At 39.8% G+C, this 26,709-nt stretch overlaps 2 protein-coding genes and 1 long non-coding RNA gene across 7 annotated transcripts in view; 1 reads left to right on the top strand and 2 right to left on the bottom strand.

Moving 5' to 3' along the window:
• Positions 1-2,249: 2,249 nt before the first annotated feature.
• On the bottom strand, positions 2,250-6,095 carry MOCS2 (molybdenum cofactor synthesis 2). The gene is made up of 4 exons (XM_058826733.1): positions 5,975-6,095; positions 4,976-5,129; positions 3,458-3,581; positions 2,250-2,359 (listed from the first exon to the last, which is right to left on the bottom strand). Exons 1-4 carry the CDS (start codon positions 6,093-6,095, stop codon positions 2,291-2,293), a joined length of 468 nt encoding a protein of 155 aa, XP_058682716.1. The 3' UTR covers positions 2,250-2,290.
• LOC131573120 (uncharacterized) lies at positions 2,250-10,856 on the bottom strand. 4 transcript variants are annotated; one of them, XM_058826728.1, is made up of 8 exons: positions 10,449-10,846; positions 9,999-10,120; positions 7,193-7,339; positions 6,926-7,093; positions 5,975-6,110; positions 4,976-5,147; positions 3,458-3,527; positions 2,250-2,359 (listed from the first exon to the last, which is right to left on the bottom strand). In XM_058826728.1, exons 1-3 carry the CDS (start codon positions 10,788-10,790, stop codon positions 7,213-7,215), a joined length of 591 nt encoding a protein of 196 aa, XP_058682711.1. In that variant the 5' UTR covers positions 10,791-10,846; the 3' UTR covers positions 2,250-2,359; positions 3,458-3,527; positions 4,976-5,147; positions 5,975-6,110; positions 6,926-7,093; positions 7,193-7,212. The 4 variants fall into 4 exon arrangements, with proteins under 4 accessions (XP_058682711.1, XP_058682712.1, XP_058682713.1 ...); XM_058826729.1 differs by lacking the exon at positions 6,926-7,093 and having other exon boundaries at positions 10,449-10,856; XM_058826730.1 differs by lacking the exon at positions 6,926-7,093 and having other exon boundaries at positions 5,975-6,101; positions 10,449-10,856.
• The window catches only part of LOC131573122 (uncharacterized), a 49,120-nt gene continuing 33,143 nt past the window's right edge, over positions 10,733-26,709 (top strand). The window contains exon 1 of one of the 2 annotated variants that reach the window (XR_009276131.1): positions 10,733-10,810. This is a non-coding gene — a long non-coding RNA (uncharacterized LOC131573122). The remainder of the gene's footprint in view (positions 10,811-26,709) is intronic. The other variant, XR_009276132.1, reaches the window with a different exon arrangement.

The raw sequence follows: 26,709 nt of genomic DNA, 5'->3' as shown, positions 1-26,709 counted from the left end.
AGAGGAAGGACTGACTTCCACTGAGGAAAAGTGCATCAATATGTTAATAACCACAGTTTAACTAGGTTTCTGCTTGATGCTGTATGTTTCCTTACAATTTACTTAATTCAGATACAGTAACTAAGTATTAAAAGTGATTAAAACACCCGTAGGAAAAAAAGATCATCACCTACTGTACTCATTTTGCTTTGTGCAGCTAGAAGTTGTTAGTAGATTTTTTCTGCAGAGACAATAAAATGGAATATACAGCTGAGGCTTCACTGTTGTGTGATACAATGATTACAGAATCAACGACTGGGTTGGGTTGGAAGGGCCCTTACAGGCCATTTAGTTGTAACCATCCTGCTGTAGGCTGGGACACTTTCCACTAGACAAGGTTTCTCAGAGCCCCATCCAGCCTGGCCTTGAACATTTCCACGGATGGGGCATCCACAGCTTCTCTGGGAAATATGTGCCAGTGCCTCACTACCCCCACAGTAAAGAATTTCTTCCTAATAGATGATCTAACCTACCCTCACTTCAGCTTACAGCCATTCCCATTGTCCTATCAGTACATGTCGTGAAAATTGCCCCTGCCCCCCCCCCCCGCCCCCAAACTTCTTGTAAGCTCTCTTTAAGCACTGAAACTCGATGTAAGATTTCCCTGGAGCCTTCTACAAGCTGAACAACCCCAGACGTCAGCCTTCACAGGAGAGGTGTTCTAGTCCTCCGATGAACTTAATGGCCCTCCTCTGGACTGATTCCAACTACATTCATATTGCATAGAGGACTCCAGAATGGGATGCAGTGCTCCCTAGGAGTCTCCTGAGGGCACAGCAGAGGAGCAAAATTAAACCCTTTGACCTGCCAGCCCTGCTGCTTTTGATGCAGCCCAGGACAGAGCCAGCTTTCTGGGCTACAAGTGCGCATTGCCAGCTCATACTGAGCTTTTTCGTTCACAAACACCCTCAAGGGTTTCTCTCCAGGGCGTGTCTTGATCCATTCTCCCTCCAGCTTGTACTTGTGCTTGCGATTGCCCTGACTCAGGAGTATGACCTTGCACCTGGATTATAAATAACTATATATGATATAGGAACATATATATGAGCAACTGAGCAAATAATTCAGTGTTACCTTATTTCCCTTTGCTTGTGTCTACACAGATAATGACGACTAGATAAAACTGCCTCTCAGCATTAACAGAAATGCCATACACAATGGCACCTCAGATTCTTAGTGTCTAAATACTACCATGGCACAGTAGAATAACAAATAAAATTACCTTGCTCAGAGAGGTAATGTTATTTCCAGGCATATTATGTCAATTCATTTAACTGGTTTTCAAAACAGTAACAAGAGAAAAACAGTAGAAAGATTAAAACTTGAATGTGAATATAAATGCATATATGAATTGCAGTAAGTTCAATAAACTCCCTTTTCTTTGAAAAACTATTTCATTTGATGTTTTTTAATCCCTACACATACAAAGTCAAATTACTGCAACTAATTACACTACAGTTGTGTATTTGTAATAATAACTGGTTTGGAGTTTTTTTCCTCCAGTACCACACAACTACACAACCAAAAAGTCACCTTCAAAATTTTGTCTAGATATCATTAAGTAGTTACAGGAATGGTATGTTATTGCTATGGCAATTTTTTTGCTGGTGGAGTATTATCTTTAACTTTAAATCAATCTCTATCCATATTTCTTAATGCAATGGCCTGGCAGCAATCAGCTGCACAGTAAAAACCTTTCTGTGAGACAAAGCTACTGGAATATAAGCACTACTAAAAAGTTAATAACTCTGGGGTATAGTTTGTATTTTCTTCTCTGTCTGTACCAAAGCAGTTCATCTACTTCAAATAGCTTTCATGTTACAAGAATGTCAGAATAGCATAAAGCTTGCAAACTTAAGTCTTCAGTCATAGAAAATTAAATCTCTCTGAACTTTAAGATTAAAAAAATGCAATTGTCCTGTGGTGACCTCCCATGCAGACAGAGAACAGACTACCAAGGTAAAAGCATTAAAATAGTATTCATCACAGAGTAGTCTAAACACCTTGCAACAAAGAATTTTAGGGAGGATTCTTTTAAAAACTGACTCCATGTTAAAATGCACAAAAAGGCAATTCCAAAGGAGAGTCAGGAACACCTAAAACCCCTCATTAATCCTCCATAATCTCACTCAGTCCAAACTAAATTATTGAGATTGAAACATCTATTAGAACTGTTTAGAAATATAGAGATTCTCTGAAAAAACTCAAACTTCATTAGGAAGAGTAACACTTTATTTTCAAAAGAGTACAATTATTTTTCTGAATTTGCCCAAAAGCATTCCTTGTTTTCTTTCCAAGAATATTCATCCTCATAAATCTCCTGTAATACAAACAAAGAATGGGAAATGTTGTGAGTCTGCTACATACAGCTACAAACCAGGCCAAATAAGTCAATAGCCATCCCACTATTATTTACTGATCACAACAGGACTGCAAAGCCCTTGGCTGGTGAGCAGAAGAGAGGGCAGCACCCTTATGGATTTAGCTGAATCCCAGGCTAATCCCCAATGAATTTAAAAGGGCCCACCTATGCTGAAATGAATTCAACAAAGAGATCTAGAAGAAATTATCTAATTGCCATCATGTAAACAGCATATATGCTGCTACATAAACCTACTGTACCATCATTTTGTTATGAGAATTTAGATGTAACAAAATGCCAATATTAAAATAAAAATTACATGAATACACTAAATACAGTAATAGATCTTAAGGGCAGACTGGATTACCCAGCTGTAGTACAGTCCTAAGCAGCAAATTCTGAGTCCTTGATTATTCATTCTGAGAGAACTTCCATCTCCTCAAGGAGGTATCAGAAAAGTGGAGTAATCTGGGGAATATCACTGTTAACCACATGCCAAGTTCTGCCAGGGAGAGAAGGCAGAGGTAATGCTCGTTACTTGCATGCAACACTTATACAACCAGGCTCTTTCTAGACTTGGGCTGGTTTCTCCACACACTGCTGTATGCCTATACTAGCTTTGGAACTTCTGCTCATGACTTCATTGTGTGCTGTTGCTTAAGTGCTTTCTCATGGCCAAAGCAATGAGGGGAAAAGAGAAAGGTAAGAAATGCTCCTTTTACTTGCAAACTGCAATGCTGTCCAAAGCAAAATTAACTCAAATTCTTCCACAAGCCTGTACAGAACTGTGTTTTGCTACTCAAGAGAAGCGCTCAGGCCTCCTTTGCTTTCACCCTACATTGCCTTCAAAATAAAGAAGAGCTGGATGGTACAGGTACAGGAGAACCTTCCAGATGCTCTACCTACCATATATGGGCTTGACTGTGATAGAGGAAACTCACTGGTGCTGGACACTGACAACCCACCAGGAGCAGCTGCTGCCTGTAATGTTGCTAAGGCAGCCCAGACATCTAAGACAAGCATAGGCCTAAATTTAATTTTGTCCCCAAAACATACCTTTTTCCATATTGGGACGGATGCTTTTAAGGTATTGATGCAGTACATTACAGCTTCAAGGGATTCTGCTCTGTGTGGAGAGGAGACTGCAATAATTACACTTGCTTCAGTTATTGGAACCACACTAGGGAAAGAAGAGGAACAACAGCAGCTTTAGCTAACACTTAACATCAAGAGCACCCAAAAGTTGTGGCCATGTCACGTCAGTGTTCTGGCCACGTGCTCTCCTGACTCATTCATACTGAGCAAGTGTCAAACCACATCCAAAAGATTATACACTTTTTAAAAGAAAGAAAACCAGAACCAAAATCACTACCAGATGTTAGAATTCTTCAGAATAAATAAACCCACCAGACATGGGCTTTTTTATTCCATTCTTTCTTTTTTTACAATTAAGCCTATGGAATTAAGAGGGGGAAATTGTTAACTTGTAACAATGCATAGGAAACTCACTGGAAGCTGGCTTAATAATGAACAATAACAAGTTAGAACAGCCAGTTCTTATCTAATAACCTAACAAATCATCTCAGTTTGCACAAGAATTTGCAAAAGAAAAAAATTAAGTGGCTCACACTGTGCAGATTTTGCAAAGAAAGCAATTTTTTGATGAATTCTGATTTTAGATTCTGAAGTTTCCTACTTGGTGTACTGTGTTAAACTTAACAGAAACACAAGGTTCTGTGTTTCTCCTTGCAACTGTAGCATTCCCAAAACCTACCTCACAATTCTCCCTCTATAGTAAGACTCCTTCAGCACAGTCCACAGGAAGAAATCTCAGCCTAAATACTTCGAGTTGCTCTCATGACAGCCACCCTCTCTGTTGACTGTAGAAGGAAATCTAGGGAAACTACCCCTCAGGCCTTGTATCTTACTTACCCTTTGCAATCACATCCCAAGTTCCTTTAGGATTTCAGCAAATCCTGCTAGTTTCAGCAAGAAATCTTCCCTGAACTGGGAAGGTCCAAGAGTATGTCAGATACTAGTATTCTATGTTTTGAATCAAAAGGAAAATGCTTATCCAAGACTCAAAGAACAACAGGAGGTTCTCCCACAAGCATGGCTGGCAATTACCATGCCCCACAGCCTAAGCTTTCAGACTTTTTATAGCATAAATAGACTTAAATCTCACATTAAGAACATTCTGTAGCCCCTCAACAGGAGAGAGAAGAAAAAAAAATAAAGTGCTGCCAACTTCACACCTTTTAAAAATAAAGAACGAAATAAATCAAGAACCTCCCCTTCCCTGGAATGAAGTATCTCTCCACTCTCAAAACAACACATCAGCATCAAAGATCCTGCCACACTGTGTGGACTCCAGCAAACCCCACCAATAAACACATTTTTGAAAACAAAATTTTTGAAACTTAGCTCCAGAGCAAGAGCTTGACCCTGCAGCCAGCTTTGCTGTACTACGGTTTCTGAACACTATTGCAGGTTCTGCAACTATGTAAGCACAGCCATGCACCTGACAAGTATTGATGCTCCAGTTGCAGAAGAATGGGATCTGGACATACATACCCAAGTCTGTGGTGCACTGCAATATGTTTGACTGAAGGCCATTTCTGTCTAACATCTCTGCAGATTTTCTTTATTTCAGTCTCTGCCATTGAAGTATATGCTTCATATTCTAAGCGAATCACTTTTTTTCCTTCAAAATTATTTCTTGTAGTACCTAAACAAAAATTATCAACTAAAAGCACTGAGTAAATGAACACTTTTTTATACTGTATCTTTATAATACATTGCATATTATATTAATATAGAGTAAAAACCCAGGATCTCTTGCTATGGTTAAAGTCAGCACTGCACAAATATAAACAACCTCCCCTAATCATGGATGCATAATGAGAGCATTTGAACAAGATAAATCTTTACTATAAAAGGAAGAATTTAGTTTACATATTAGAGGTCTGCAGTCCATAATGCCCAGGGCTGGGACATCTTCTGTGGTAACTGCTAAGGTTCTAAAATGGCACTGGCCCAAGTAATTTTTAAATTCCCAGTATTTAGGAGCCTAGTAGCACAAGGGTTTAAGCACAATGAAGTTTCATATGCGTGCCATGTACATTAACCACGGGACACAACTACCAGCCTGACTTTCACCAGTCCATTGGTAGAATAGTATTTCACTTTCAACTAAGGCCTGAGTAACAGGACCTTGCGTATTGGTGTGGATATGTGGTTGGCATAGCCATGATATTCCATTTCCCACCCTGAATAAGGTGTATCCCAGGGGACAGGAGAACAACTCCCAGGCAGTTCTGTACTCCAGAGCTACTGTTCAGTCCTACAATAGCCATACCAGCCAGAAAGCTCACACCACTTTAGCCCTCTGCAGGTACTTAACAGCTGCCATGGTCTTGCTCTAATAATTCAGAATCTGTTTTCTAAACATCCTGGGCTCAGCCCAGGAACTGATTTATTTGAGGACTACAAGTTTGGGATGTGGACAACATAGGTTCCATTTATTAGACCATTAACATATACAGAGACTTAGCTCACAAATATTAAACTCACCAATGAACAGAGACACTGCCCCACAGTATGGTGAAACAACCAGCTCTGACACTTCATCTACAGACAGCTTTTCAAACTTGAGCTTGATAAAATCTTTTGGCACATCTTCGCTTTCTTCCATATCGCACTAGGAAAGCTGAAACCAAACAGACACTGTTGCTGCTCCTGGAGATACTAGCATCAGCCAAACGCTTTTTATCCAGTGCTGATGCCACAATTTATGCACAACACAGGCACTATCTATTTGCCCAAGAGACCAGTCTACATGTGAACTTCACTTCTCTGCAGCCTGGCTGAGAGAATATTAACTGCAAATTACAAGGAATGACTTGGTTTTATTGCATATATATTTCTTTCTGGTTAGAAAGTCTGGTACAGTGGGATGAAACTGTAATTAGCCTGAGGCCCTGGTTTAACAGCACATTCAACCAGCACAGACCCCTGGTAAATCTGTGCTGATATTGTCAGTCCCTCCTACTTATCTTATGAAAACCAACAGTTTAAAACAGGGATTTCTGATAAACATGGATTAGAGTTCTAATCCTAAAATTGAGTATGCTCTCCAGGACATTCAGGACTTCATACTACCAGTCTGTTACAGACACACAAGGGACACTTTTAACTTTTCTGAGTAGAAACCAGTCATCAGATCACCTAAGACTGAGAAATATTTTGATCAGCAGCAATGGAACAAACTGCAATGAATAGACGGACAGGCACTTGAAAGCAGGCAAAGAAATGAAGCTATTCTAAGGACACCTTTTTAACAGCAACAAACAAACAAAATTTCTAAGCAGCAGTCAATTATTTTTATTATATTATCTTTTCTGTTAAAAAGTGGCAGGATGTTTTTCATTATTGTATTTAGGCAAGCCAAGTTTCCATTGGTAGGAAGAAATAACCGGGAAAGAGTAACAGGACCTAGAACCCAGATTCAAAGCAATGCCTGACCTCTCTGGCAAGTGTCTTCCATTTACTGCACACATGTTAATCATTTACTGGTGCACTGGCATATAGTTTCTGCTCAGCACAACTGCACTCTCCAGACAGAAACACAAGCTGGGCTCTCTCAAATGAGTACTGGGGTGGCAGGAGAGAATTGCAATCACATCTTCGGACCTAAACAAGAAAAGGTTCTTGTAACATCACACAGAATTCATGAGCTATTTTAGCACAGGGTTACACTCCACAGGAAACTAGGCAGTAAGTGATACCTACCTAATAGAACTCGGGCAGGTTCAGCCTCCACTAATTGGTGGGATGATGGCAACCTCGTCTCCAGGCTGCAGGACCAGCAGCTGATCTCCAAGAAGAACGTACTCCTGCCGAACGGCAAATACCACTTGATCCCGGATGACAGCAAGCCTGAGGGGGATTGGCAAAAGCACAAATAGGTTTCCAAACAATGTTTGCATTTAACCATGAGATTTTACTGAACAGCAAACTGGTCCACAGTCTAGGGCACCTGAGGTAAAAACCACTGAGACTTACACAACTTTGCTTCCAAGACACTGTTAAAAATACAACCAACACCAACCTCCTAATCTTGGATTTTCTTGTAGTGGCTAAGAAGAAACAAGATCAGTATAATTTTCAGAAATCAAGAATTAGATTTTTCATAGGCCTATGTCAGAACAAACCAATGCATACCAGACCCACCTCAGAAGCTTACAATGAATAAGCTGGTAACTCAAGAGATAGCAACAATCCAGTCTGGGATTAGAAGGAAATACTGTCTTGATGAAGTCTGATTTGACTGGACCAATTTTCTTACACAACAAGAAGCATTGTGGCATGCTGTTCATGACATCTCATGAAAATTCAGTGGTCAGAGTTGCTCTTGTTGTGCATCCTCATACTTTAGCAGGCTTTAGGTCTTTTGTACTAACAGGTCTGAAATCTACCATTGATAAGGAGTGGCCACAGAACTAAGACAGCAAATGTGATTTGTCTTCTGGTGGATCTTCTATATATTTTTTTTATGTAAGATACTGCCATGAGAGTTCATAGCTCTGGATATCATGAGGCAGGAAATCATCTCCATGACTAAGTGCAATTACATAGCAAGCATGAGGGCCATAGCAGTAAGACAGCAGAAAAAAAGAATTGCATTTTTCTTCAGATGGTGAAGGCATGATAACAGTTCTTGTTTGAGACTACAAAATCTGGCACAGCCAGCTCAATACAGCCAGTTGTATTGCCTAGAAACAAGTAAGCAGACCAAAAGAGTACAAGTAAAAATCATCTTGTTTCCTACCAGCCAGATAGATAGATGAAAGTAGTCAAGGCACAGGCTAAGCAAAACAGTAGCACTGATTCAGAGAACAGACTGAAGGGAAGGATTGTATGAAAGCAAAGAAAGCCACTAAAGAAATGCGCACAACCATGGAACTGAAGTGCCCATTAGAAGGATGGGCTCTAATTAAAGTCCCTTGCAAGCTAATTAGTTGGGGAAAATGCATGGAACAGAAAAGCACTGTCAAGTACGCTCAAGCTGCAATTTGAATATCCGTTAGCAATGTGAATAGTAATCTGTGGTCAATGCTCTACAATTATATTGAGTTTTTCCAGAAAAGCTAGGAACAGAAGCATTTTTCAAGAAGGCTGCTGTGAAGTAACTGCAAATGCAAATTGTACTGCCCCAAGTCATCATACATAAAAGGACAAAGTTGACAAATTATGGCAAAATGACCAACAGTGCTGCTGCTGCTTCTGACATAGACAAAAAGGCTGTAAAGTAAAATTTTCACAATTCCCTACTGCCTCTTGCACCCAAACACACTTCATTTCAATTCTCTGTGAGCAAAAGGTGTCTAGTCCAGCATTTTGTGAATAGTTTCTCACTTGAAAACAGATACTAGTGTTAAATAGTTCATTTTTTTCATAGTGTTTGAGAGTATTTTACTAAAGAAAGGTTGTGCCTAAAGGAAGACTTGGACCCCTGAATCCAAAGTTACAGAAATTCCAGAGTACTGAGAACTAATGCTGAAGACCACAACCTCTCTTACACCTTACTCTTTTTTTACCCCCTTCTATCCCTCTAAAATGTTGCATTTTTGTCCATCAGATTTGTTCTTGACAGGACTGAGCACCTTCTCTCAGCTTTAAGCAGCAGGGACATTTCTGTTAGCACCCCCAGGAGCACCAATGCTGCAGAGGCCCGTACAGCACACACAGTGCTTTCTCAGGACCAGAATCCTTACAAAATGCAACCAGCAGCAGTGTGCATCTTTTTCAGAGCATTAAGGTGGCTGAACACATTTAATGTGTCAGGGCTGAGTAGCTGGAAGCCTGTGGGGAGCTTCAGTTCCCTTCCTGACCTGCCTTGTAGAGAGTGCCATAGGTTCAGACCAATGGCTTACAGTACAGTTAATCACAGAATCAATTAAGTTTGAAAAGCACTCTAAGATCATCAAGTTCAACCTAAGACTGAATACCACAATGCCAACAAGACCATGGCACAAAGTCCAATCTTTCTTTAAAAACCTTCAAGGACTTCACCACCTCCCTGGGCAGACCATTCTAATGTCTAAGCAACCTTTCAAGGAAGAAGTTCATCCTAATGTCTAACCTAAGCAATTGGAAACACCTGCATATTATCATTTATTTCTTATTTATTGTCCTGGCTGTGCTTGATCCCTCCTTGCAACATCTCACCTTCTTCACAGATTATTAATGTGGCAGTTTTCAAGCTACCACATCGCAGGCCTCCTGGACAATGGGCCACGTGTACCTCTCAGGTCCAGTTTTGGATACATCTCCAGCACCCTGGTCTTTCCCTAGTATACATGAATCTACAACACTTCCAGCTGCACAAAACACAGAACACTTGGTGCAGGTCACCAAAGAAAGGTAACACCACTGTTTTTGTGCTGTCGAAGTACTGCTGTGCGCTCCAGAGCAATGCTGAACACCAAATTTGTATTTAAATAAATAAATAAATAAATAAATAAATAAATAAATAAATAAATAAATAAATCCAACGACGTTTCTTTGTGCACCTCAAGAGTAACTTGCTGCATACCTGGGGTGGACCTTGACGATCTCCTCCCAGAGCTGCAGAGAGGTGATCTCCCGTGGCACCGAGAGGGTCTCAGAGCGCAGCCCCGCCAGCTCCGCGCTCCTGGCGAAATACAGCACCGAGACCTGCCCGGGGAACAAACAGCGCTCAGGGGCGCGGGGCCTGCCCAGAAAACCGCTCCCAAAATACCAGCACACAGCCGGAACCAGAGCGTCAAGTTTTCCCAGGCATTTCTCGATGCCGATCGGCTCTGCCGCGTCTCCTGCCCCGGCTGTCAGGACAGCGGGGAGAAGGCGGAGAAGGCGGGGAGCGGTGAGTGACCGCGGATCCGCGCAACGCGCCCGCCGCCCAGGCCGCTCCCGCTGCCCGCCGAGACCAGGGGCAGTCGGAGCCCCGCTGTCCTTCCCGGCACCGGCCGAACGGCCCCCGGGGTCGCCGGCAGGTCGCACCTACCTGGCAGCGCATGGAGCCGCCGTCCCGGGGCGAGCTGCCCTCCGCCGCGGGCCCACGGCGGCGCCTGCGCCCGGGCGAGCGGCGCCGGGCCCGGACCGCCCCCTGCGGCCTGGCCGGGCCGCGGGCCCGCTCCGGCTGCCGGTCGGGCAGCGTGGATTCCTCCCCCGTACGGGTGGTGGCGAAGGTGGGAGAGGCCTCGGCTTTGCTCCAAAACTCAGGGTGCAGTGTTGGGAACGGCACTTTACAAGCCGAGTTTTCAGGGGGACTCAAGAGCCCCGCTGCCATCGGGATTGCAGAGGTTCGCAAACATAACGCGTCCACAGCCTTGCACCTGTTGAACATCTGCTAAGTGCGCAGGACAGGTATAGTTGGCGTGTGAAAGCCACGGATCCGTTTCAGTGCTGACACAGGGTATCAGGGTTAGGGCTGTTTCACCTCTGTCTACAGTAACTGAGTGTGGAAGGACAGCAGGGAGGAAGAGCGCTGGCTCTCCCCGGGGAGGGGACAGTGACACGGCGTGTGTGGAGGAAGTGCTGCCGAGACACCCACAGGAGTTGTTCCACGCGGCATAACTGTGTGCCAAAACTATTCCTTTTGGGTGGCTAGGGTTATTTCTATAGTGTATGCCTGGTGACACTCATAACCTCACTACAATAATGGAGGAGCTCCTCTAGGCAGACAAACCAGGGGCAAAGCCACAGTCATTACCAGTGTGCAGAAAATCATGCTGCTTAAGGCCGGTGTTGACAAACAAGGCAGAGGAGTTCTGCTAAAATCGACTTTACCCAAAACTAGAGAGATCCCAGTGGATCATACCCATCAAGGGTCTTTCCACTTTTTAGCAGACACAGCCTCCCTTTATTCTAAACACCCTCCTAATTTTCCTATTGGGTGAGGTAGTAGGAAGATACAATCTTTCAGATCCGCATACTACACATCTATCTTCCAACATGTACCCCCACACCCGATCTTCCAGAATATGATTGGTTCTTTCAGGTTATCCAGTCATTTGTAAAGACGTGCACACCCATTTCTTCTGTCATCAGTGTTGTTGAGTTTATGGTCAGTAATTGTGATTTGGGCTGGTGGTCATTGAATTGTTAAAGTTGGAAAAGACCTCTGAAATCATTAAGTCCAGTTGTCCACTGTGTTTGCCACTAGACCATGTCCCTAGGTGCCACATTCATAGATTTTCTTAACCCTTCCAGGGCCAGTGATTCCACCCTTTCCTAAGCAGGCTGTTCCAATGCCTGATCACCCTTTCAGTGAAGTAATTGTTCCTCGTATACAAACTAAACCTCCTCTGATGCAACTTGAGGCCATTTGCTCTTGTCCTGTTGCTTGTTACTTTGGAGAAAAGTAACTCATCTGGCTATAGTCTTCCTTCAGGCAGTTGTAGAGGGTAGTAAGATCACACCTGAGTCTCTTTTTCTCCAAGCTAAACAATTCCAGCTTCCTCAACTGTTTCTCCCAGGACTTGTGCTCTCCACACCCATCACCAGCTCTGTTGCCCTTCTCTGGGCAAGAACATTAATCCTTGCCAGATGCAACACTATCAGAATAAATCAATCAATCAATCCCTCAAATAAAGAACAGAAAAGATGGCTGAGAAAGGAAGCAGAGTTACAAATACAATGAAAGTTAAAGTGATTACATTTTCCAAAAAGTGTGTGATAGAAATACAATCATTTCTGCAGAGCAATTGTATTGCACCAGTTACTCAGTACATTGTGTCTTAATCCTCTGCTGTGAGGAACAAATAAGTTACTTTTTAAAACTGTTCTTTTGTTAATGATTAACTAGTGTTACAAATTGAACTCTCCTAAACACAGCATGTGTCAAGTGAATAAAAGAATTGCTTTTTTTTTCCCCTGGGCTGAGTAATTTTGGATCAATACATCTTGAATGGAATAGATCGCTTTGACCTGGTGTGTATGACACAGCCAGTAGCTAGCAAGTGGCTGGCACTTTTTTCCCCATGCAAAAGGTGTACCATTGGTGTTCTTAGAGTGAAGTGGAGGAGTACTGGCCTCAGCTGGAGAAAATTAGCCTCTCAGCCCAGAAAACAGTGAGCTTTGAAGGACTTGTTTGTCATTTAAGGTTAAGACAACTATGGAATAAGGACAGAAGGGTTACTGGTGGTGAATTTCTGGGTTTTCTTTCTTTGAGCTCCAAGAAATAACTCACCTAAACCAGACCTTGAGTATTTTTCAAAGGAAGCATTGGTCTTCAGCTCTGCTTTTATATGATTGTATACTTTAGTTAAAGGCAGATCATATTCCTAGAAAGTAGAGGAATAGCATATGATTTGTGACTCTTATGATCCATTAACTATGTTCTAGAATAAGCTAAGAAGTAGCTAAAAGTTCTTAATCAAAACCAGGAATTAAGATGAGGTGTAGTAAACTACCTCAAGTAGTGCTGAAACAAAATTCTCCCTAAATTCTTCTTAATTCTAGAAGTCTTATCTTCCAGGAACATCAGCCCCAGCAAGAGATGGGACAGCTACACTGCTTGGTTTGCAAGAATGAGTTTTATCCAGACTGATTTTGTTTATTGTTTGGTTCTTTGGCTTGTTTGGTGTTTTTGTGGGGCGAGTATGGATACCTACATAAGATTAAATAAGAGATAATTTTTTAGCTCTGAAGAAGATATGTTAGCTCTGTAGAGACCAGGATTCAAAATTATCCATGATTATATAAACTACCTCTATATGGTGTTCTCTTAAAATGTTTACTGCTCTGTATCCTTTTTTCAGGCACCATTTTCTTTAAGCTTTCAGTTTGGAATATGGGTATCTGCAATGTATAAACCTAGTTCTGTTACTTATTGAATCTATTTTTTTCAATTAAATCTTGTCATAAGCAATGGGGACTTTGCTGTAGCAGTGTGTATGTATTCTCACACACCAATATGTACATTAGCCAGAATGTAGTATATGTACATTTTCAGAATGTATTTCTTTCAGATGTCTTCAATATCAAAAAAAGTTATGTTATGAAGTCCTCCAAAACAGGTGTTTCCTATTACACTTTGCAACTTTTCTTTGTTTTAATAATATTTCATACTGAAAAAGTGCAAATTTTCCTGTATGTGTGGGATTTCTTTACACTACCCAAATAACAGCTTAAAGAAACTCAGTTCTAAAGAATTCTAGATGGGGATGTTTTTAGTACTAATTTCTTTCTGATTTCCCATCAGCAAACTTTGAATTTTTAGTTGTAGTTGTAGTATGCCCAGCTATAATGCTTACAGTCTAAAGCACTGATTCTGCATGTGATGTTGAATAGAGAGAGCCACAGCAAAGTCGGCAATACTTAAATGGGTACACTAGTCTGTCTGCTAGTCCTAAGCTAATTTTGTCACAACTTATTACAAGAATTGGTATAAAATATGACTGGATGCACTGGGAAAACCAAAGAGGAACGAACTGGAGACATGTTGTTAATCTTTAATTCTTTTTACCAATGATTTACCTTATGTCACTGCAGGAAAAAAAATCTCTCTAGGATAGTAGAAGATTGTGATTTTCTAATTTCTAGCAGATTTTCTGTTTCCTTTTGTTTTCATTTTAGACATTTTCTCAGGACTGTTTGGTATAAATCATGAATTTCTGCTCTGAAGTTCATATTTATACTTGGGAAATCTTCAGAGAATGTTTTTTACTCCAGTTTTTTAGCTGTGAAGAATTTAGGCCATGTTGATGGCAGACCTGAGAAATCTTTTTTTTCTTTTTTTTTGGTGATGTTGGTGCACAAGACCTTATTTAGAAGAACAGAGATAATTCCTTTCCTTCAAGCTTCCTGAAATAACTAGGGAAAATAAAAATTATCACTCATGACATGGAATAACCCTTCATTACCTCATGCACCCTTCATATTCCTTGGGCAACCTGCCAAATCTGAAGTAATTTTAGCATAAATTTTTTGCTACTGACTTAATTTGAAAAAAAAAAAAAAAAAAAAAGAGAGAAAAACAAACACCACAACCCCTCCAAAAAAAAACCCACAAAAGCCATTTGGAATAATATACAAGGATCCAGAAGTCAGACAGGTATAGGAGACATGTCACTGTGAATTCCAGCAATTCCACTGAATTCAGGTCTGAATTTTGCCTCATACATGTCAACACTGGTAATAATCTGGAAAACATCTTCCTATTTTGGAAGGAAGGAGAGCTGTTCCTTGAGTTTCCATAATGTAATGATGGAGAAAAAAATCTGAAAATATGAATCTGTCTGAGGCACTGTGACCTCTAGGATTCCTGTGTGTGCGGTATATGTGGCCATTTGACCAATGCATTTAACATTCCCCTTGGCACTCTTTGAAATTGTCTATTGCAAAACAGATGGTGCAGTAGTTACTTTTTGAAGGGCTAGAAGAGCATGACTACATCTGGAATTAATCTTTAGCTCCCTAAACCAATAGATCACCCAGTTTTAAGAAGGCCTTCTAATATAATTGCGTTGCACAAGTACAGAGAAAGAATACACAGCTTTAAGGCAGAGTATAAGCAGTCCGGAACTATAATTCATAGGCACACAAGTCTTTCTGTTCAACTGTCTCATTTATGGGCAAGTCTTTTCTACAAGAATTTATTTTTATTGAGCAACATCAGTAAGTGAAATGTGTAACTTATTCAATGAGATTTTAAAAATCCACAAATTTTTAGGGTTTGTATAAAGTATTTTTCTTTTCTGTTGGCAACTACAGTATTCTTTGAGGGATGACTTATTTCATTTTTATACTGTCCTTTGCCCAAAAAGGTAGATCAAGGTTGTATTAAACTAAAATGCACACTATTAACATTCAAATGAAGCCAGTTATGGAGTTTTTGATGATTATTAAGTCGTACAACACATGCTCTGAAGAGTGATGGGAAAGGACATTAGGGCACTCAGGGTTGATGCTAGGGTAAGAAGCATTTCTGCAAACTTCAATGCCAGAGGAAAGTGCAAGTTTTAACCCATAGAACATCATATTTGAAAGTGTCTTGCACTGAACTGCCTGGATAATATTTGATCTGGATTATCTAAATATTTAAAATATTAATTGTGTTACCTGTCTTGGGGAAAAAATTGTGTTGTCAAAAATGCACTACTTTCTGCAAAGGTCTTGAATTTATGTAACAAAGTGGTTATAAGGCAAGGAATTTGGAATACTATCAAATTTGATATCTGAAATAATGTTTAGAAAGATAAAATAGCTATTGTTTGTAGTATTTCAGTGGGTTTGTATGCTTTTCTGTCCTTCTTTTGTAAAGCACCTAGAACACGGAGACATGGAAGGCTGGCAGATAAATGATGCATTGTTGGTTTACATTCCCAGATTACATTGTTGGCACTCTAATTATAATAATGTATAAGAATTTGAAAAACTGCACGAAGTAAGAAGCATTTCACAATATCAGTTTTTCTGAAGCCAATGGAATTCCCCAGGAACTACTCAGTTCTGTGGGTGACAGATAAAAATTAAGACAAGGTCTACCAGCTCATAACTTGTAATGTCAAATTACATGTTGCAGTTACCTTGCCTTTCCATTCTTTATAATCATTGTACCTGCTTTACTCACCTTGAAAGGGAAGTTTTGCTGAAGTTTTTACTTACTGTTATTTCATATAAGTATTTCAGTTTAGTATCTTTATTTCAAGTTAGTGTCTTTAGCTGCCACTGGGGGCACACACAGCACAATTGTGACAGAATATTCTGCAAATGGCAGTCTATTTTGGGTTTTGATTCTGTCTATATGACATGGTTATTCTCTTGATATCTGTTAAAATATTGTAGAAGATTTGCCTTCAATCTTTTCCTTACCTTTAAGATGTAACTATAATATAGCTGGTTCTGTAGACTGCTGCACAACTTCATTAATTCTACACTTAGAGTCTAATATTTTCAAGTCATAGGTTTGAAAATATTAAATTACTTTTATAAATACGCCAAAGGAACAGTTTTACAGTAAACAGTAAAAGTGTACCTGCTCTGGCCCTAGCAGGAGGTGGTCTGCAGCTTGCATTCTGCCTGCTCTCATACCGGCCTACTTGCCATCCACAGGATCCCTGCTTGACAGTCTGCAGATGTTCATCATCACACTGTCCGCATATACAATTGAATTAGTATTCTTATTGGAAGGATTCTATGCTTTTACTCACCTGTTTTGCACACTTCCAGGAAACCACACCTAGATCTTGACTGATAATGTCTCCCAATGAGGCTGATCAGAAAGGAATTATTTCCACCAGTGCATATGCCCTGGTCATATTCAGCTCCTCTCTGTGATGGCTGACAACTGGAATGCTTCCTTTGTAAATAGAAAAGGCGTTTCTTCAAAAAGATTATGTTCTGTTGAAATTATTCCAAACCTTGGAAAAAGGTTGTGTGATTAGTTCTGAAAGCCAGTCACTTGATACTTTTACATTTTAGCATGAGTCCATAGGGGTTTTTTGAGGGAGAGAGATTGTGGTTCTGCAGATAAAAATGAGTTCTGTTTCATACTTAAAATTTATATTAAGAGCTATGCTGTATACTGGCATCCAGCTAGCAAATTCTGCTTAGAACTAAGTAAATGGCATTGCCTATACTGAAAGTGAATAATGAAAGACCCTTGCACCATCTGTCCAAATTCTATGTGCAAATCTGAGATGTTAAAATTTCTATGGGTTTGTTTTGACTAAAAGTTTCATTTTCCGTTAGATATGATGGCACACTTATCCACATGAGGGCACCAGTTGACATTTTATTCTCAGACTGGTGTGAAATCTGTTTCTGAAATAAACATATTTATCAATGGTCATTCTATCTTTACAGGGCTGGGGTAAATATTAAGCTTTTAAATGTTACTGTTCTCCAGTTTTAGGGTTTTTTTTCAATTTTTAGGGCAGCAATATTTTCATGTTTTCTAAACTCTACATGCAGCAGAAATCTTGAAATATAGTTCAATCACATGGAGATATGGGGATGTTAAGTTTTTAAAAGAAATAAAATCAAAATTATTTTTTTAGTTTGTCTATACAATAGAATCTGAAGGAACATTCATTGAAATTGGTAAACTTTATTATTTCTTATCTTTGGAAACAGAAAAAATATCCCAAGGTTTTATCTTCATTCTTATTAAACCTACAACAATATGCAGTCAACACCCATTCCAACACCCAAACATACAATCAGGTTATTTTTAATATTTTATTTTTATATATAATAAAAGTTTTTAATTTTTTTAAAAAGAAATGTAAGGACTAATCGATACTGTACTCTGGGTCAGGCTGAGGATCCAAGACCAAGCTTGTCCACTTCCTTTCCCTGCTGAATATTAACATTGACCAATGTACAGTACAGGAGCAATCTCATTTCCTCTCCCATCTCCTAAAGTGTCTGGCAATCAAAATCACAAAGGCTTGAGACTTTCCTAGGGGACTAGCAGTCTGGATGCTGTAAGGAGATATCAGTCTGTTACCCATTTAGATACCCAAGCAGACTGCAGGGTTATTTGACTGAGACAACTGCACACAACATGAAGAGATGTAAAGGTTATGTTTCTTGGAAACAAATTTGACAGCTTTTTGAAGGAAGGAAAAACTTCAAAAATGCTTTCACAAAATGCATTCACAAAAAGTTTTAGCTTAGTGAGGCTAATCTTTCTAGACTCTAAGCACTGGAAACCCACAGGCTTTTCCAAAGAATGATTTTGAAGAAATTATCTTTTTCTCTTGGTTTTCCCTGGCCAAGCCTGATTCTCCATTGACTGTTAGCATGAACTGGAGAAATCGGGATCTGGGGGCTGATCTTGGTCTTCGACCCTGGTGACAGAGAAAGAAAATACCATTTTTTAGATATTAAAGTTATTGTGGTAGAACAGAGTTCTCTGAGTGGAGTGGAGAAAGCCTAGGAAAATTTCTTCTCAACAGAAAGCCCACAGGGCTGGAAAAATCAGAAAAGGTGTTAAATTATCCTGTCTTTATTGAAGCATAGATACAGATACAAGCATGTTTTGTAGCATGAGAAATGACCTGAGCATTGGAACAGGTACTAAAAAATTGAGAAAACATGAATCTACTGGAAATCCTGATACAAAATGTTGACTTAATAGCCTATTTCTTTTCTTAAAAAAAAAAAAAAAGGAAAAAAAATAGCCAGTAAGTGTTTCAACTGTTACGATAGAAGAGGTTCTGCTTGATCCATAAAATATTTGATCAGCTATCTAGAAGTCTGGATTAGCTGAATATATATTCGTCATATGAAAAGCCTAATGCGTTGGAAACAGCAGAAGATTTCTGAGATTCTTGATAACTTTTGGCATAAGGCAGACCTCAATTTAGCTCAATGTAGCTGATAGGAGAAAAAAAAAAATTGTGTCCTTAGAGAAGATGACAAATCTAATGATGCATAAGAGAGGACCTGAGATTTCAGCATGCACACTGAGCCAACAGGAATAAGGCAGAAAAGGTAGCTTTGTTGTTGACTAAAACACTGAGAGGGTCAGTAGCCTAAGCACTATGGGAGTGTTCATACCTGAGGGGAATTGTAAAGTTGATAACATTCTGTGTGCCAGGATTTTTGGCACATGTGAGTCAGAGCCTCTTACATCTAAGTAGTACAAACAACTTAGATAAACTTTCGAAGTCATTGCAGGAACAACAGAAACTAAGAAAAAGATGAAAAACAAGAGACTGTAAAGTGAAGCTGTAGCACAGAGCAGCAGCAACTCTGGCTAGAGTAGCAGTGATTTCTGTAGGAAGCTTCTGAGCATGGATTTGTCAAAAAGGATAGGTGTAGTGTGATCTACTTTTAGCTGTCCAATATAATGAGCCTTAATTTATTACCTAGGTTGTTCTTATAATTGAGATACTGACATCTTCAGATAGTGGTTCATGTCTTTTATACCAATCTAACTTTGACACTTATCCTGGGTAAGATATCTGCTGTTTAGAGGCAACTGTACAGTTTCACTGAGTGTAGAAGGATCATCTGGGACTAGATTAGACACAAAAATTTTAGACAACCTAAGTTAAGTGAGATAGTCCCATCAATTTCTAAGCGGTGGTTTGCATTTATAACTTGTGTCAGAGTAATGGTATCTTCTGCATAGAATCATAGAATTATTAAGGTTGGAAGATACCTTTCAGACCATTGAGTCCAACCATTAACCTAATAGTGACATTTTTCACTGTCCCCAAGTGCCATATCTAGACATTGCATGGTTAACCTGATCTCCTTCTCTAACAAGGTGACCCAGTTGTGGGTGAGGGAAAGGCTGTAGAGGTTATCAAGCAGGACCTGCCTGCTACATGGCTTGTATATCTGTATAAGAAACTTATAATAGTTGACCTGTCTCATATTTGGTACATGGAGACCCAGGTGCTAAAAGTAACACACAAATAATGACACCAGTGTGGCACAGGAGAAAGTGGTGATGTAGACAGGAGTCCTGATGCATGCAGGCTTTGAAGACACAGGCATCCTTGTACTGGCAAGTGGCAACTCTGAAAAAAATTTAATGACAGGAATCATGTGTGGTGTTTTCCTTGACTCCTCTCTCTTCCTAGTAAGTATTCAATGAGAGCATGGATCTTTCTGTATACCTAAGAGCTCCTGTTCCTCGGCACATTGATACCCAAATAAGAATAAGTTGGTTCAAATGGACAATTTCCCAGACTGAATCCAACTGTGCTAACAACATGAATGTTCTGTGATACAGGACCTAAAGTTTCCTAAAAGGCTCCTGGTTTTCCAATGACATATTTGAAGTAATGATTAATATTAAAATTAATGGAAAAAAAATAAACAAACTCAACAATATGTTTATTAAAAGAGTAATCTTTCCATGAGCAAAAGCACTAACATGTTTTCCATGTGTTAACTCAGATGATTTACCATATCTCTAGATATCTCTACCATGGATATCAGATAGTAGTATGATTGGTAAAGATATTGCAGTGAACTTCAGTTCTGGAAACTTTTATCAAACTGCCTGCATTTAAGTGTCCAAGCAGAATTATGATGCTCAGCTACCTTTTTTTTCCCCTCCCAAGTATAGCCTCAAGGCAGACTTTTGGCCTCCACTTCCTCAGTCTGGAGTTCTTCTGCGCTTCTCAAATTTTTACTTTTTATTTATATTTAAGCAGTTACAAATTAAATATAATATATTTATATTATATATAATATATTAATATAATAATATAATATTGAGTAATAATTATTAAGTAATAATAATAATATATGCAATAACAATTTATAATAACATAATACTATATAATAACACATACAATACATACAATAATAATACCATGACAGGGATCTGCAACCTCTTTTTCCAGGCAGCAGTAGGACCTGAACATAATTGCTTCTGCCTGGGGTTTGATTTGAAGGACAGATGGCAATAGCCATTTTTCCCCACTTTTGCAGTGAGTCTAGATCTGCAACAGAATGTTTCAAGGTGTGCCAAAAATGCTACCTGTAGCAGCTTGAGAGAAGCTTACTCTGTGCTCATGTACAGCAGCTTTATAGGGCTCTGTGAACTGCAAAACCTGATCTTTTATAGAAACCTGGTGACCCTCAGTCAAATTCTGCAGGATTAATACCAATGGCAAGTAAACATTGATTAAATTAAAAGAATGTCTCTGCCTTTCCAAGGGTGAAGTTAATACCAAATTCCATTTTTTGTCCTGGCAGGCCAGAATTTAAAACTAATCTTAAGAATAATTTTTTCACTTCCTCTTAAGCCTATGCATTTAAACAACAAGAAGTAAAAAGAACCAAAAACCTGAAGCATACAATGTCTGCTTATTGTATGCAGTATGGTATCTGTGGGCTTGAGTTTCACACAACTTTGAGTGCTTTCTTCAATGAGGACATTTAATGGCCGTTTTGAAGAATTTGCATTTACAAGTCTTTTCAAAATTCAGAATACCCTGAAAATATTGCAGATAACCAACTAGTGAGTAGCCCTTTTTTGATAATGCTCAGATACACTTCATTCCACCTGAATGCTAATGATTACTGGCCTTGTATTAAAGGACTAACAAAAGCATTTGTTGCCTGAATAGATACTCTCTAGCACAGAGTAGCTACACATGTAGCATTTTTAATTCTCTGAGTACTTCTGGTTAGTGTGGCCAGCCTCACAATCAGATGTGGTAACTGCTGAAAGATGCCTAGCCTCAGCCAAAAAACTCTGCAGAGAAAGTGTATCAGTTCACCAGGCAGCTGCATGGACACTGATGCCAGCTCAGGAGAGAAGGTATGGGTAGGAACTAGAAGCTGGAAAGTGGAATCATTTATTTCATCAGCATATGCCAAAATAAACTGCTCATGGGTCTGCTAACTAAGGGTTGCCAATATAACAATGATATGTTAGTAGAAACTCACTGCTGATAAAGTCTTTTGTTAGTCATCCATAAATTTAAGAACAGAAAACTGAACCCAAATTTTAAAAGAACACCAGATGTCTTCTGATTACATCAGAATGTAATAGTTCTGTCAAAATTAAATTCAAAGAAGAAACAGGTCAGAACTGACGATAGGCACGTTGTCAAAGAAATTAAGATTAAATTAATGAACTTGAATGCCTTTCATTTTGCTGTCCATGTACATCATCAGCTGCCCTACACAGCTGGAACCAGGGTGTTGGTAGCTCCAAGACACAAGTCATGATTTTGTGCAGACCTAGGAGTGGTTTCCTAAAAGTAAAGTGTCCCTATGTTTTGAGAATAAATCTAGACTCTGTGATTGGTTTGTCAAATTAAAGGCTCAAAAGCGGTTAGCTAAACTAAAAATAAATAAATTTAAAAAAATATATATATATATATATAGAGTTACAATCAGAAATCACTAGAATATTAAGTAAACTCCTAGCATTTCACCAAGGCCTATGGATCACTCAAATAATCTGGAATAAAGCTTTCTCTGTAAAAGTAAACTCTCCAAAGTAGAGAATTATTAGGAATTTCCTTTGGGCTGAGTACTCAGATCTCAGACCTAGGGAATAAATGTGATCTGTAACAAACCTAATAGGAGCTCAAGTAGTATAAAGCCTCCTCCAGTGACCCCCAAGGTCACCATTCTTTTCCTCAGTGCTTCCATTGCTACATCTTGAGAATCCTTCTCAAGACTGAGGGGAAAATGTCTCTTTTTAGGCAAAACCTCCTAAGCTGCCATCTCATTTGTACAGAGCAGTTGTAGCCTCTTTATTACTAAGACTGAATAATACACACTGTTATCCACACATAAATTAAAATGGTTAGTGGAAGCCTCTGTCTTACAAACCTCTGTTTTTTACTTTAGACCTTACTTTTGGATACAAGTAGAGATAGAATGGAGATGTTTGTTATTTCTTTTTCAAAAAGTTGTTACTCAGTTTAGTGAGGCTTTTTCTTTACAGCAAGATGAGTAGGAATTGTTACTTAGAAGACTTAAATTTGTAATCCAGCATACATGTGACAAATCATATCGTGTACATGAGCAGCAGTGGTTTATGAATCACTTCTACTGTTGTCGTGGTTTTAAAGCAGTAACTAAAAAATTACTTATTTTTTGCTGTGAGATATGGATTAGAACAAGAGCAAAACAGGCTTAAAACTTAAAAGGAATAAAGAAAGTTTATTAATAAAACTACAAGAATAAAAAAACACCAGCATAAACTTCCAGAATACTCTTTTATCCCCCACTACCTGACTATTCCTTTGTACACATGACAACATAGAGACAGAAAAACTTTAGAACTTTGGTGGTTAAAACAGTCCCAATTCCTACTAGAATCTTTTCATTAGCCTTTGTAGAGAAACAGAAGTCTTCTTCTGCTAATCTATAGAGTTTCTCATGAGAAAACTATTTCTGTTATAGTTTTCTATTTTTCTGATGCCAGCTGCCCGGGAATCCTGTCATCAGAGTTTACTCCTCCCATTTCACATCACTCTGAAATGTGTTATGGGTCAATGAGTCTAGGGATGTCATTTTTAAGGATGAGTTATTCAAAGGCAAAAGTTCTTTTCATCTATTTCTGTGAGCTTCCCTGGAAACAGTTTTCTCATTGGCTCTCAAGACCTCAAATTTTCAACTATTACTTTGTCTCACTCTGTTCCAGCACCTCACTGTATCACAATTACTCCACCTTTTGCTCAAAATCCAAACTTTGAACACTCAATTCCTCCCAATATACTATGTCATGAATTAAAGGAGTTTTTTCAGAACATTATTGTCCATCTCCATAGCTTTAATAGAAAAATATTTCAGCTTATAAAGCATCTCCTTATTCTCTACCTTTTCTGAAGCTTAATTCTTTTCTTTATTGTCTCTGATAGTTTATAAAGTCTATTTACATGTTGATTACTCTCTTTTTCTCTCTCTGGATAAAAGGATTAATCTGCCAGTCTCATCTGGGTAATGAAAGGGTTAAAATCTTGCCCAGGCTTTTGTAGATGGTTCTGTGATCTCTGCTGGAGCAGCAGCTGGAGTTGTCTGTGATGGAAGATTCTTCATGGCTGCTCTGGAGAGTGTGGTCACTGTCTCAGCCTGCCGCAGGTCAAGAGCTTATTTCTTTCTTTTCTCGGCAGTCTCTGGTGAATTCAGTCACAGCAGAAACTGCAGCCGAGCCAGGGACCGGCCTGGCCCGGCCAGAGCCCGGGGCAAGCCCCGCAGGCCCCATCTCCCGGCCGGGAGCCGCTGGGCCCAGCCCGGCCCCTGCCCGGGCCGCATGGGCTGGCCAGGGAACAGAGGCCAGCCGGAGCTCTGTTACCTTTCACAGCCAGGAAACAAAGAGAACAAGAGACCTCTGACTGTACATCTTAAGGGGGTGTTCACAAGTTGACTTCACTTTTTAATGGTCAAAACTGCTGTCAATTCTTAGAAATGACCGATAATTGGTCAGGAGGAAAGACTCCCATCAGCCACCAGAAGCTTCAACTTTCTTAGCTCCCAAAACCACCTTAAAGGTAAAGCCACCTCATGGCAACTGTGTTGTCTCTTTTTCACTCTGTTGATTATGTGACAATCCTGGCTTGTAGATTCTTTTGCCATGTCAGAGAATTTGAAACTGAAAGTAACAGGGCAAGAATTTAATTCAAGTTATTTCTGATCTGTCTTAATATCGTTATACCTTCTGTACCTGTTTCAGCCTGTCCCAATGCCCTTTAACTCAGCACAGATAAAGAAAGTGTAATACTTTATGCAAAGCACAGCACCACTTCAGCTGCACATGAAATGTGTGGAAAATTTTCACCTTGGTATTGCCTTTATAAGTTGTTGAATGAGATTTGTCTTCTGTCTCTTCCAACAATGGATTTATTTTCTCCTTTTTTTTTGGTCCTTTCGTGTGGATAGGGCAAGTTATAGCACATTGGTTTTGGCAGCTATGAAGGAGAATTAGTGTCCCCACATTCAAAGGCCAATATTTGAAAGGACTGTATATAGATGAGTCATATATTACCATCACATGAATAAGATGGAACAACACTGTCAAGAAGTGCTGGAAAGGAAAAGTAGAATATTTTTCTTTCAAAGACTTTACATTACCACTATTTCTACATTTTCATCTTGAAACTTCTTCAGTTCTGGCTTGACCACTGTCAAAGAAGTGTTTTGTTAAATTATTGTTAAAGTTAGACTACTGGTTCTTCAGAGATTTTTCTACAGTTTAGTAAATACAGAGGAAAGTGTCACAGCTTTAGTTATAAGCATATATAGAGGGGAAATAGTGTAAATTATCAAGTACATTCTGTATATCATTCTCTAGGAGCTGAAGTACAGTAACAGCCTTTAAAACTACGATATTTCCCAGACTATAAGAGTTTTCACAGTGGTGCTACTCCAAGAGAAAAATTTAAATATCATCCAGTAAAATGATGCAACTAAGCATCCTTTTTAAGACCAGTTTATTTAATTTCACTGTCATGCAGACTAAAGCAGCCTACATCACCGTAATGTTAAAGCATAAACATATGTCAAGGTGGAAAGAGGGCGCAACAGCACAAAAATCCTAACAGAACAAGTTAACATTCATGGAGGGTGTGATACTAAAGGATACTACATCTACATCTACATCTACATCTACATCTACATCTACATCTACATCTACACACACATATATATGCCCTGCATAGCATATATATATATACACACACATATATATATCTACACATACATATTTATGTGAGAAGCATACAACTCTGTCTTTAAATGAGAAATATGGATGGATATTCAATACTGATGTATTGTCATGGATGTCTCCCAGAACTGGTGCATCTTGGTCACTGCCTCTAGCCAGAGGTTATGCCACAGCCCCCAAATTCTCCTCCTTCCTTCTTGGTTGTTGGGGAGTTTGCACAAACGTGGTCTCAGCAGATGAGCCTGTGGGCTCTGGTCTCCCCCAGGCCAAACCCAACCAGAGCTAATTTTCAGGACAGCTGCAGATTTGGCCTTCTTGTGGATATATTCTTCTCCCTCAGTCTTGTTTATTTGTCCCTCGTCCTGAGGTAATTAAACAATAGTGTCACCGTTGCTGTACCTCAAGTTCCATTGGGCAGCTTAAATCACAGTCCAAAGTTCCAGTCAAGTCGAGGATGGGTGGGCCTCGGTGGTCTCAGCTTCTTTATATAGTTTTGTTGTAATGGGCAAAACTGCTTCATTGCAATGCTTACCCATAACATTGCAATTACCCATAACATTTCAGTCTCTGACAGTCCTGATGTTCCCAGAGTCCCTGTGAAGCTTTGGACACAGTGCCACATGACACCCCAAGCCCCACAGTGCAGAGACCTGGCTTTGGACGGTGGGCTATGCAGGGCATGAGGAGTTGGCCAAATGGATGCAGCCAGGGAGTTGTGGACAGTGGCTCCATCCCCAGGCTCCAAGGCTGGGGATGAGAGGTGTCCATCAGGGCTCTGCCTTGGCACAAGGGCTCTTTAATGGTTTTGCCAATGACAGAGAGAGTGGATGGACCTTCCCCTCAGCACAGAGTTTGGAGGGGATGAGAAACTGAGCAGGGCAGGGGCTGAGGAGAAGTACTTGGGTGTGTGGATGGAAGAGAAGCTCAGCATGAGCTGACAATCTGTGCTCACAGCCCAGAAAGCCAGCCCTGTGCTGGGCTGCAAGGAAAGAAGCAAAGAGCAGCAGGTCAAGGGAGGTGTTTGTGGCCCTCAAGTCCATTTTCGCAAGACCCTACCTGGATCACTACATCTGTGTCTGGGGGCCCAAGCATAAGAAGGACATGTACCTGCTAGAATGTGTTCAGAGGAGAGCAGCAGAGATCTACTCAGAGCTGGAGCACCTCT

The sequence above is a fragment of the Poecile atricapillus genome, chromosome Z, assembly GCF_030490865.1.
Source record: "Poecile atricapillus isolate bPoeAtr1 chromosome Z, bPoeAtr1.hap1, whole genome shotgun sequence".
In the NCBI taxonomy this organism is placed as follows: domain Eukaryota; kingdom Metazoa; phylum Chordata; class Aves; order Passeriformes; family Paridae; genus Poecile; species Poecile atricapillus.
This window is presented reverse-complemented; position numbering and strand designations above follow the sequence as displayed.